The sequence below is a fragment of the Leptodactylus fuscus genome, chromosome 7 (assembly GCF_031893055.1).
Source record: "Leptodactylus fuscus isolate aLepFus1 chromosome 7, aLepFus1.hap2, whole genome shotgun sequence".
In the NCBI taxonomy this organism is placed as follows: Eukaryota; Metazoa; Chordata; class Amphibia; order Anura; family Leptodactylidae; genus Leptodactylus; species Leptodactylus fuscus.
The window spans coordinates 78963773-78976254 of NC_134271.1; the positions used below are offsets into that span (position 1 = coordinate 78963773).

The following is a 12482-nucleotide window of genomic DNA, read 5'->3' on the forward strand; positions in this document are numbered from 1 at the left end:
AGGCAAGAAGACAGAGAAAAATAGGGAAAGAGTCAAAAAGGAGAGAGTAAGAGAGGTCCAGAGAGATGCAAAGAGAGAAAGCCAGAGCGAGTGCGAGAGAGAAAATGAGGCAAAGACTCAAAAAGAAAGAGAGGGGCAGAGAGACACACATACGTACATGAGGATATACTGAACAGAGCACATATAGAAAGTTTCAAGGGGACAGCTTCAGCATTTTTTCCATTATAGGGGAGCACAGACAGTCCCACTCACCTTCCTCATCTTGAAAAATCACTTCAAAACTTTTACTCCAGTCTGAGGCAGAGAAGTTTCTTGTTGCACGAAGAGACTGGAAAAAAAATTGGGATTCACTCATTACTTGGAAAAAATATTTACAGAGGAGTCAACATGGTAACAAGTATTACATCTGCATGCAATTTGTATGTTCTCATGATTGCGTGTAGGTTTCTACTGGTACTCTAGTTTCCTCCCACATTCCAAAGACATATAGGGAATTTATATTGTGAGCCCTACTTTGAACAGTGGTGATAAGATCTGTCAAGCACTGAGGAATATTTTGGTGCTATATAAGTAAACAAAATAAATAAAAAAGGTTCAAACTTACACTCTCCAACAGCGAGTGTCGGCTGACTCTTAGGGTGATTTTGTTGCGGTTTTTCTTGCAGTGAATCAGTTTAAGCTCTTTTTGGAAAAAACTGACTTTGTCCTGGAAGGTCTCAGATCCCCCTAAGCCATACATAAGATACAAATAGAAAAGATGCAACTGACACATCCCTCACCCCACATTGTGCTAGAGAATATTTATTACTTTATTACCAATGTTCAAGTGCAGAAAACGTGTGAATGTAGCAGCCATGATGTTCCGATCCTTGCAGCTGATCTCTATAGGGGGTTGTAGCCCATCATCAACTTGTAAGGACAAAAGTCCATGCAATGGGTCAGGAGGCAGGTACAGGAACTGTAGGAAACGTCAGAGTTAGGAGATGAGAAGAAATGTCGTCACTCCCAGATCATAAGGCCTCACAGTCTTCACCACTGACTTACACATTGTCCACAGAGAACGACAGATTAACAGGATCAGAGCACTAAACCTGCCTGTGATTCACCACCAAAGTGAACTGCATGAATGTGTGAAAAACCATTCTGCTCAACTACCAACAATCAGCATGCCTCCAACCATTTGCACCCACAACCACCACCTTTCTATTTCTACATACACCACCAGGTCTGATTTTCTGTACCTGTTGTGATTAAATAGAAAATGCACTCTACCTTGGTGCCAGGACATACTCGAAAAGTGAACAGACGCCAAGGAATAATCCGCAAATAAAATTCTTTAACAGAGAGTTGCTGCAGTAAAAAACATAAGGGTCAGGACATGAGAGAAGACAGATAGTGTCGACCCCATCCCACAAATACAACCTCACCTTTGGGGAGATATAGAAGTACACCTTCTTTGGCTTCTTCATCCTCTCTGGGACACTGCCTGTAAATGATTGGCTACTGTCCTCTTTCTGTGTGGGGGATGAGGGATTTGGCTGCCCAGAAACACTAGGTGGACTAGAAGGTGGATATAGATAGCCCTCAAAGAAGACCCCTACTCCAGAACGTGCCACATTATTATCCACAGCTGCCTTCTCAGCATCTAGAACACAACCACCAGCACAAAATCAGTGCACAAGACAGAGGAGAGTGAGTGAGGGTTAGAAGTAAGCAGTCAAAGAACCTCACCACTAAGGACAATAATGTTGAAGTGTCCATTGCTGATTGGACGTCCCTGGTAGCGCAGAGTGGCCTGGAAACATCCCGTCTGTAGTAGAGTCAGATGCATCAGGACCCGGTTCTGTTTGCCATGGCAGACTGTTGTCTGGCAACAGCCATCAGCCATTCCCACCACACCAAGCTAGCAAGGGAGAGAAAAGCCATAATCCTTCTGTATTAATAACTAATGAAGGTGTGATCACTGAGGCAGGGAGAGAGCAAGGAACTTACCTCACTAAGACTCAGAGTATAACTCTCCAAGTCCTTCACACTGTCACTGGCTGCATTTCCATATTGGTCACGAGGAGCAATCTGAAGTGTGTGCTGCTCCCCGCATGTCAGAACCAGAGTGGAGAAGTGGCAAACAATCTGTGTCTTTGCTGGAACGACTACACCTGCAAGGAACAGACCATGACTTACACTCTCGAGACACAAATACTCATCTTCTTGGATCCACAGCCACCACTTACCTGGGTGAAAGGCCTTATAGTAAGGGCTATTCCCAACACTGAGTCCACCAACACTGATGCTGATTTGATATCTCCCAGACCGTCGCACTGTGAAAGCCGCTTTAACCACATTCCTCATAGGATCCTGCATCACCTCCAGAGTTACCGGGACATCAAGTGACAATTCTGTATGTGTAATGCGAACTCGCAGAGCAACTGTGCCACTGACAGGGAATGGATGTCCATTCCTATAAAATAACTAGGGAAAAGCCAACAACACAAATGAATTACAATAAGGAAAGTGGGGTGGAGGGCAGAATTTGGGTGGGGTTGATGAAATTATCAGAAAAAAAAGTCAAGTTCTCACATGTACTCGAAATCCCATTGACTGCCCCACCTCACAGGGCTCATTCCAGTCCCAGGACACTTGGCAAGCACGTGGTTCAAGATACTTTCCTCGCACATAGTTGTAGATGGTACGCTCTGTGCCACGTTCCCGTCCCTCATGATGCCAGAAAGTTAGGACACGGGAACTTAATTCAAACAGGAATTTAATGGTGACCAACAGCACACACATTAAGCCTGTGACACTACCTGCAGGAGACAAACACACGTGTTATCAGGAGCCAGACCTGTAAAATCTCCCAATACACTGCCCAGAATGACAAGGCAGAGGGCACATTCAACTACTATACATAGCACACATAGGGGAGGGAATAAAGGCTCACCGATAACGTACAACATCAGTGCGGACGGTGAACGTCTTCTTCATAGCATCTTCGCCTCCACATGTCTCCTAGTAATAGAGAAGTAGGCACTAAACACACAATCTACATCTGTATCTCACATGTATATCTGTTCCATCACATGGCTGATCACACTGTTAATGAGAAAGTCTTGTAGTAAATTGCAACCTATCAGTCCGCTAGGAGAAATGCCAAATACTCCCAAAAGCAGAACTGATTGTCTATTTACACGCTATACACCATACAACTCCTACTCCTACTCCAGTAACCCATTTATTTAGCCCCACACAACTCCTACAAAGCTATTTACTAACCCTCTACTCCTCACACACTGGTATTGCCCCCTAATTACACATATATTTACCCTCTACATCTCACACACCCCTGCTGTAAATTTATTTCCCATCACATATAACTACTGTGCCCTAAAAGCTCATTTATTACTTACCCTACACAACTAATATTCCTTGATAACCATTTTTACTCTATATCTCACACATTGGTACTGTCTCCTAATGACCCATTTATAAACCCCACAAATCCCGTGCCCACTAACAATATATTTATTTACCTTCTATCCCACACATCTTTTATGCCTTCCAGAAACATGAGTTAATCATTAATATTTAAAACATCCCGACTACCCCCAACATCTTATTTATAAACCTCAACAACTCCTGCAGCCCTATTGTCTGAAAACTTCTGATGAAACTTTCCTGGCACACATGCCTTTATTGCCCCCTAACACCCAACACTCCCCCCAACAATACATTTACCAGCTAAACTTCACACACCCATATCCCCCCTTAACACATCATATATCCCCTCTACTGACTAATAGCTCATTTATTTACCCTTTACACCACACACCTAACTCCCATCCCTCAAATATTTATTCTCTACAAGCCATAGGTAACAACTCCCCCCTAATACCACAAAATGAGCACCAGTGATATATATTGTCAATCTAGAAAAACTTAGCGTTTAATAATAACCTTAACACATCGCAAGCATAAAGCCCTTTACAGAGACCCTATACATACCTAAATCACCCTGCAGGATATATAGGATAGGTCTTACTGGCTTCTCCACATGTAGTTAGTATGTCAGAAAAATTATCACAGTGAAGAGCCTGGTGAATGTCACATCACACTGCATGAAGAGTTGGTGCCTGTCTCAGTATATCAGGGATTTCCATCCACCTTTCCCCCTAATGCACCTTACATTTGGGGAACCAGTAAGACGTATTCTGCAGGGTGGTCCAGGTCTACATATGGCCCTGTATAGGATGCATTTTATTTTTGCTATGTAGTGGCCTGAAGGTGTCTTACGGTTATTAGTAAGTGTTCCATTAGATTGACAATCCGTCACTGGGGCTGATTTTGTGGATTCATGGAGTCTGCAGCTGTCATGGAGGGACAGGTGTGCATTTGTGTCTGATATTGTTGGTCTACCCCCTAATACTCTGTTCACCTTCTACATTACACCCCCCCTGCTGTCCTAACATCCTATTTACTATCCCTCTACATCCCAAATGCCCACACCTTTCAGCTCTCTTACAGGTAGTTAATTAACCCTCTACACCCCACACGCTCCTCCTGTCCCCAACACCCAATTTACCCTCTACACCCCACACACTCCTCCTACGCCAACGTTTACTTACCCACCATCTACACCCGATTAGCCCCCTAAAAAGCCCTCCATTCCCCCCCCCTGCACCGCACACGACGCTTCATACCACATAAGAGGCGCTGGAGCTCCTAATTTGTCTTCTGTTTGTTTGGGTCCGCAGATCACGTGACTTACAAGAGAGCCGGTTCCGGGTATGGGGGTTGGACTTCCGCTTCAAGTAACCACTAGAGAGGTAGGCGTTAAACTGCCGTCATCAGAGCGCGACGCGAGAGACCGGCAGCATGGTAAGTACGGGAGACCGGAGCCTTACGGTGTGAGGAATTGTAGGGGCGGGGGATATTTAGCAGGGGGTGCGCTCCCCCCGGAATTACGTTACTTACATCTCTGGCGTTTGTTAACCAGGGAAAACAGAAGCAAGCGAAGAAGTATGCGGCGGTGAAGAGGAGGCTCAGCTTAAAGGACCAGCGCATGTAAGTGGAGTCTAGGACCGGGCATGTCTCAACCAGCTCCTCTCTCCCCACTCACTCTATATCCTCTTATCTTTAGAAAAGAAAAGGATCGAGCAGCATCTAATAAGAAGGTGGTGAAGGATCCGAGCGCCATCAAGGAAACAGAAGTGTAAGACCCCTAAACCTTCAACATGGATAGGCTGCATGCTACGTACCGGCACAGCTGCTTTCTAGTGACTGGGTAGACTGCATGCATAACAATAGTAGCACTGTCTAGTAAATTGATAACCTGTGTGCTCAGTGATCACACACTGCTGCAAGCTTGGTGATTTGTACTAATGCTGTCTAGTGACTAGACGGGCTGCATGCTTAGTATGAGCACCGCTCTCTAGTGACTAGACAGGCTGCATGCTTAGTATGAGCACCGCTCTCTAGTGACTAGACAGGCTGCATGCTTAGTATGAGCACCGCTCTCTAGTGACTAGACAGGCTGCATGCTTAGTATGAGCACCGCTCTCTAGTGACTAGACAGGCTGCATGCTTAGTATGAGCACCGCTCTCTAGTGACTAGACAGGCTGCATGCTTAGTATGAGCACCGCTCTCTAGTGACTAGACAGGCTGCATGCTTAGTATGAGCACCGCTCTCTAGTGACTAGACAGGCTGCATGCTTAGTATGAGCACCGCTCTCTAGTGACTAGACAGGCTGCATGCTTAGTATGAGCACCGCTCTCTAGTGACTAGACAGGCTGCATGCTTAGTATGAGCACCGCTCTCTAGTGACTAGACAGGCTGCATGCTTAGTATGAGCACCGCTCTCTAGTGACTAGACAGGCTGCATGCTTAGTATGAGCACCGCTCTCTAGTGACTAGACAGGCTGCTTCTTATTTAGTGTTGTTAGGTTGGCTTTCCTAAAGAAGGCCAGCTATTGTTGACTTTTTCCAAACATATTGGAGACTAGGATCCGGATCCCAGCTCCCTCACCATATGCTTAAAATGAAGACACAGACAAGTGTATCTGCACATAAGATGGTGTGTGCGCGCTTTAAAAAAGGTTCACGATTTCTTTATACAGACAGTTTATTAGGTGTATTCTAATATATGCAGTAAGCAATTGGTTATACAAAGAAATTCTATGTAACTAAAGTTTTCTGTAACTGCTGAGTTATCTGTCCTTGGAGGATGTCCAAGGCCTAAAAATGACAATCAGTCTTTGCTCTCTCTGGAGGCGTGAGGGTGCTTCTGTCACAGCAAGCAGATTGTCAGCAGATTATTTTCTCAATCCTTCTTTGGTTAACTCTTCCTTCTCAGTATGAGCACCGCTCTCTAGTGACTAGACAGGCTGCATGCTCACTAACGACTACACTGATTTGCTCTTTTCCAAATTGGCTACAAGTGACAGAACCAGATCTCTAGTGAACAGGCTGTGTTCTCAGTGATGTTTATGGTGTGAGAATGTGTGACTGTAGTTCTTTATTGTGGTCCTCCAAGTAGGAGATGAATTAATGCATGTGACACAAAGTAGAGGATGTCAAGAAATGATGCTTTTGCTTTTTTACACTTGCTGAGCAGGTGCAATGTTTAAAGTGATGGCATAGTATTACAGTGTTTGTTGGTAATGGGTCAAAGGGAACCTGTTAGGACAATTTAGGACATTAAATCTCCCACAGGTTCTTATGGACCTTGGGTTTAGTGTCCCAAGTAGCCCATTTGTAACTTTATACTTGACTGTGGCTGTATTCCTGGCGCAGTTCTTCAGTGAAACCGGAGGAGGGCTTTCCCGACTTCACTCAACAACATCAACACAGAAGAATAATTCTGCCACTCAAATTGTAGTTGGGCGAATTAACTCAACTTTTTTTTTTTTTTTTTTTTTTTAAATTTGACATCCAAAATGCAACCCTGCATACAGAGCCTATACAGCTTCTTTGTCTTTCCTCTCCCAAAGTGGATGACTTTCTCCTGCTCCAACTTCCACTTGGCAACCCAATGTCTGTCGAAGATAATGTTGACTGAAACATTACTCAGTGATTGAGTTTTGGATTGCAAATTTTTAAAAAGTGTAGTTTTATTCACCTAACTACAGTCTGGGTGCCAGAAATATTCTTCTTCAGATTATGTGTTGAGCCCCTTTCTGTGCACCATTTGTCAGTTGTCCAAGTGACGTATTTTTAGTATCTATTGAACAATAGCACAGGTGCCAGTTTAGTGTATAAAATCAACCTGACAGGTTCTTCTTATGTATGGTTGTGGAGAAACCCCTTTTAATATTGTATGTTTTTCATTTTGTTTAGCCCACAGGTGCCTTCCTGCTTGTTTTTCCAGTATAATACCAATCTAGGACCCCCCTACTACGTTCTTGTGGACACCAACTTCATCAATTTCTCCATCAAAGCCAAGCTGGATCTGGTGCAGTCAATGATGGATTGTCTGTATGCCAAGTGTAAGTCTATGGGGAGTGTTCTGCCTCTTAGTACATGACTAGGCATGCTTGACTCTCTGTAATGTAACTGATATACATATCATCTTTCTCTAGGTGTCCCTTGTATCACGGACTGTGTAATGGCAGAACTGGAGAAACTAGGGCAGAAATACAGAGTAGCTCTCAGGTAGGTTTATGTTCAGGCCACATGAGGAGTGACTTTCAGATTCTGTTGAGAAAATAAAACTTGGCCATACATTCTAGGGAGTTCATTTATTTGGCAAATAGCTATCTTAGTGCTTATATTCACAAATATATATCTAACCCTGGTAAGAAGAGTAGAGAAAGCTGCTGCAGATTTTTCAAGCAGCTGCTTTTCTTTCTCAGAGCAAAAATTTTGTATAGTTGATATCCAATTGCCCAATCTGTTATCTCCTGACATCTGTCTTTGGGGACATCTGTCTTTGGGTAATAGTCAGAAGGATACTATACACACTGGATAGTTGACCAGTCCCAAATAACTAGCATATTGGGCAGATATACAGTACAGACCAAAAGTTTGGACACACCATCTCATTCAAAGAGTTTTCTGTATTTTCATGACTATGAAAATTGTAGATTCACACAAGTGCTAAGCATCTCTGGGAACTCCTTCAAGACTGTTGGAAGACCATTTCTGGTGACTACCTCTTGAAGCTCCAATAAGAGAATGCCAAGAGTGTGCAAAGCAGGAATCCAAGCAAAAGGTGGCTACTTTGAAGAACCTAGAATATAAGACATATTTTCAGTTGTTTCACACTTTTTTGTTCCACATGTGTTAATTCATAGTTTTGATGCCTTCAGTGTGATTCTTCAATTTTCATAGTCATGAAAATACAGAAAACTCTTTGAATCAGAAGGCGTGTCCAAACTTTTGGTCTGTACTGTATCTATTATGTATTACCAGCTTTGTAGAAAGAATTGAGGAATTATCTGACAGGTGGCAGATCACAGATCAGTAGTATTGGGTGTATTGTGGTGCTGTTTGTCACTTGTTCAGTCTTCTCTAATGTTGTCTTCATTAGGATTGCCAAGGACCCCACATTTGAACGCCTTCCATGCACACACCAAGGAACCTACGCTGATGACTGTCTAGTCCAGAGGGTTACTCAGGTGAGTGTTTTGGTGGTAGCAAGAGGGGAATTAGTTATTGTCTGGTAGTTAAGAGATATGAACGTTATACGCATAGAAATGTGGGATGTGGTAATTTTTTGGTGGGCTTTATTAACTGACATTTTAAAAAAAAAAAATTCTTTTTTTTTTTTTTTTATTTTTAAAAGCACAAATGTTACATAGTGGCCACAGTGGACCGAGACCTGAAAAGGCGGATACGAAAGATTCCTGGGGTACCCATCATGTACATCTCTAACCACAGGTGAGAACTGACTGCCCTTGTTCAGCTGCTTTCCAGTGTGAATGTTCTGCCTTTGCAACTTTCTTTATTGTCTTCCCTGCAGATACAATATTGAAAGGATGCCGGATGACTATGGAGCCCCACGCTTGTAGCACCATCTCAGACTGACTCTCTGCCTCAGCAATTTGTTGTCGAGATATTTTTTTTTTTTTTTTTCCCAGGATCTGTGGAACATTTGAGTACAGCACCTTCATGTAACAAAGTTATTGGACTTGGTTTCTCAGTGAGCAAGTAGAGTAAAATAGGAATATGATGATGTTCCTGAAGAGTTTGGCAGAATTTGTCATTTATCAGCACATAGCTGGTATTTGCCCCTGTATTACATGCTGCATGACTTACGTGCTACATGACATGTATTACATGCTATATGACTTCTTTTTCTCGCTGTTATAGGCTAAGTTCATGTCTGCATTGGCAGCTCTGTTAAAATGTCAGCAAGGATTTTTTTCCTCTGCTGGTTTCAGTTTTAAAATGACATTAAAGTCATTTGAGGTCTGCCGGGCTCCATGTGTAACCACTGTTATGACAGTCTGCCTCTCCAACAAACCAGAACAACAGATAGCCCAATGCTAGTGTAAACTTGGTGTAAACAGCATTATTTTCACACTAACCATCAGATGTTACCCATTGTGAAGACTAAAGCAGTGGCCAGGTATTCACTATTGAGCTGTCTCGCATCTAACTCAACAGCAAATGTAAGAATGACATATTGTTAGTAAACTTGTATGGTTCTTAAATTTAAATTGTATGGATTATTATTTTGTTACTTATATAGCGCCATCGTGTTCCACAGTGCTTTACAGATATAGTAAACAATGTCCCAAGTACGGCTCACAATCTAAATTTCATACCAGTACCTGGAGAAAACCCACACAAACATGGAGAGAACATATAAAGTCCTTGCAGCTGTTGTTCTTGGTTGGATTCAAACTGTAAGCACCACAATTCTTCTGATGCTACTCCTTCTTCCCGCAACCCCCCACCAGAGAAGCCATGACTGAGTTTTATTTATTTATTTTTCTGGACACTGGCACACTAGATTAATGAAAATATCAGAAGACAGGCGCTCATGAACGCCGTCCGTCCTGTAGAAACGAACAGAGCAGTGGCTATGTATGTGACCTACCACTCCATTTGCACACATGTCCAAATGTTCAGTGCCTTAGTGATTAGAAACTTACCAGCTCTTCTACAGTTACCATTCCTAGTCAGGGAAAGCTGCCTCACCCTTTTGTTCTGTGCATTTTTTCCAATATGTATCTGCAACAAAATATCAACCAGGAATCTGTCTTCATGTCTTTAAGATGAAAAGGATGAAGTTTACACTTAAAAGCAACTCAATGGAAACTGAATAAATTGGTCCCTCCTCATACAAGCTTCAGTTATTAATGGGTACTTTCCAATGCTCAAAAGACAACCTTAACTAGATAAGACTTCTATAACAAGATCAGCAAAAGAAATTCCAGGGAGGGGAAGCCTTATGCTGTTTTGGAGGTTTGAGGGAAATAAACAACAAGAAAGTTTAATCTTCTTCCATAGAGAAGAACGAACACTGTTCGGAACAGCCTTTCCGAACAGCACGCTCCCATAGAAATGAATGGACGTAGCCGGCACGCGGGGGGGTTAAGCGACCGGCCGCCGGCAAAGTGTACGTGCCAGCTGCTTCCATTCATTTTTATGGGAGCGTGCTGTTCAGAACGGCTGATCCGAATAGTGTTTGCTCATCTCTATTCTTCCCCTCCATTCTCCCCTGCAATGAAATCTGTTAATAAATCACTCCCACTTTTGAGGTCATATGCTGCTGTGATGTGTTATTTGCAAACTCATTCTGCCCCGTGAGCAGCAAACTCAGGCAGATATCAGACAGACGAATCATGGGAACTAGTTTGTTGACAGACTCCCTACATGTAAATAAGTGATACAAGGAGTCTCAAGTAAAATAAGCCAAGAAAAGGGCGCACAAGGAAATAGTGAATATTTAGCACTGCTGTGGATGTATGTGATCATTTTTGGAAGCTGGATACCCCCTTTAAATATCAAGGAAATTGCCTGTACTTTAACCCCTCCCGCCAGAGGAATTTTTAAACATTCGTTATTGACTCCCCCTTCCAAACCCCTTGACTTTTTTATTTTATCACTCTGAGCCATATGAGGTCTTAATGATTGCAGGAAAAATTTCTTTTTTTTTTTTTTTCCTGAGTGACAAATTTGTATTCATGATACCACCATTAATTATTCTGTACTATATACTGAGAAGCTGAGAAAAAAACTTCAGAATGGGGTGAATTTGAAGAAAAAGTGCATTTGTGCGACTTTCTTACAGGGTTTGTTTTTACGGCGTTCAGGGGGCATTCACACGGAGTAACACGGTGCTGATTCTGGCACGATAACTCGTGTAAGAATCAGCGCAAAACAGAATCTCATTGACTTCAGTGTGTTACGTGCATTAAATGGAACCCATTGAAGTCAATGGGCTTCTGTTTTGCAGCGCTGATTCTTACACGAGTTATCGTGCCAGAATCAGCGCCGCGTTACTCCGGGTGAATGCCGCTTTACAGTGTAGCCATGACATGACATGTCACCTGTATTGTGTTTCGGTTTGATTCCAGGGATACCAAATTTATATGGTTTTATTTACATTTTTACCCCTAAACAAAAATCTAAAACTGTGCAAGTTGCTATATTATGACACCTGTAACTTTTTTTATACTTCCGTGTACATGACCAGATGTACTTTTTAGTTATAGTATTTCTGGTAATGTCTATTGCTTGGATCACATTTTATTCAAATTTTTATTAGAGGCAAAACAGTGAAAGAACGGCATTTTGGCACTTTTGTTCCCCCCCCCCCCCCCCTATACAGCGTTTACCGTACAGGAAAACAATTTTTATAGTTTGTATACCGGGCATCTTCAGACACAGGGACACGTAATGTGTTTCACAGTAATTAAGTACTTTTATATGTGTTCTAAGGAAAGGGGGTGATTTGAACTTTTAAAGCGGTTCTATCATTGGTGTCAGTGGTTTTGAGATAGACATGCCTGGCTATTCTACAACTGCCTTCTTTTTTTTTTTTTTCCCCGCCACTCTGCTGTAATCCTGGTTAATTACTTTATGTAAATGAACCCATGGAGCATTGGGGCCTCTGAGCACTACTCCCCCCCACACACACGTCATACCTGTATTTATGCCCCTCCATTGCTTATGCCCAGTCTGCTCTCCTCCGCTCTGGATGTTCTTTCGGTTAGATCGCGCTGCTGCATTTGAATTCTCGGACAAGCGCAATTCCGCTCCGTTCAGAGCTTGCTCCCGAGACTGGCGATCCCCAGTAAATTAGCGCCTCGGTCAGCTTTGACCAAGGTGCTAGAGGGGTTAATAACAGCAGATAGGTTAATAAAATACAGACACCCAGTGGCTATGGTGTCTGCCCGACTCACTAGCGGCCGCCATCTTTATACACCTGGTGTCTGTCGTACTAGTACGGCGGATGTCGGGAAAAGGTTAAAGCCTGCAGTTCTGATGCTGTATGGTTTTTCAAAGCCTGTTATCCAAACCATGCTCAATGCCCAG

General features: G+C 42.9%; 2 protein-coding genes across 4 annotated transcripts in view; one reads left to right on the plus strand and one right to left on the minus strand.

Annotated features, from left to right (window-relative positions):
• The window catches only part of AREL1 (apoptosis resistant E3 ubiquitin protein ligase 1), a 19720-nt gene extending 14960 nt beyond the window's left edge, over positions 1 to 4760 (minus strand). The window contains exons 1-11 of one of the 3 annotated variants that reach the window (XM_075282281.1): positions 4695 to 4755; positions 2939 to 3006; positions 2578 to 2804; positions 2232 to 2469; positions 1993 to 2156; positions 1732 to 1903; positions 1428 to 1645; positions 1273 to 1350; positions 817 to 958; positions 605 to 726; positions 253 to 328 (exon numbers count right to left, since the gene is read on the minus strand). In XM_075282281.1, the coding sequence (XP_075138382.1) occupies positions 253 to 328; positions 605 to 726; positions 817 to 958; positions 1273 to 1350; positions 1428 to 1645; positions 1732 to 1903; positions 1993 to 2156; positions 2232 to 2469; positions 2578 to 2804; positions 2939 to 2954 (1453 nt within the window). In that variant the 5' untranslated portion in view covers positions 2955 to 3006; positions 4695 to 4755. Of the gene's footprint in view, positions 1 to 252; positions 329 to 604; positions 727 to 816; positions 959 to 1272; positions 1351 to 1427; positions 1646 to 1731; positions 1904 to 1992; positions 2470 to 2577; positions 2805 to 2938; positions 3007 to 4694 lie in introns of all 3 variants that reach the window. The other 2 variants (XM_075282280.1, XM_075282279.1) reach the window with 2 other exon arrangements.
• A 66-nt stretch (positions 4761 to 4826) lies between these two features.
• Positions 4827 to 9629, plus strand: FCF1 (FCF1 rRNA-processing protein). Its single transcript, XM_075280658.1, has 8 exons — positions 4827 to 4872; positions 4991 to 5058; positions 5135 to 5206; positions 7332 to 7480; positions 7574 to 7646; positions 8524 to 8611; positions 8779 to 8873; positions 8956 to 9629. Exons 1-8 carry the CDS (start codon positions 4870 to 4872, stop codon positions 9002 to 9004), a joined length of 597 nt encoding a protein of 198 aa, XP_075136759.1. The 5' UTR covers positions 4827 to 4869; the 3' UTR covers positions 9005 to 9629.
• Positions 9630 to 12482: the final 2853 nt, after the last annotated feature.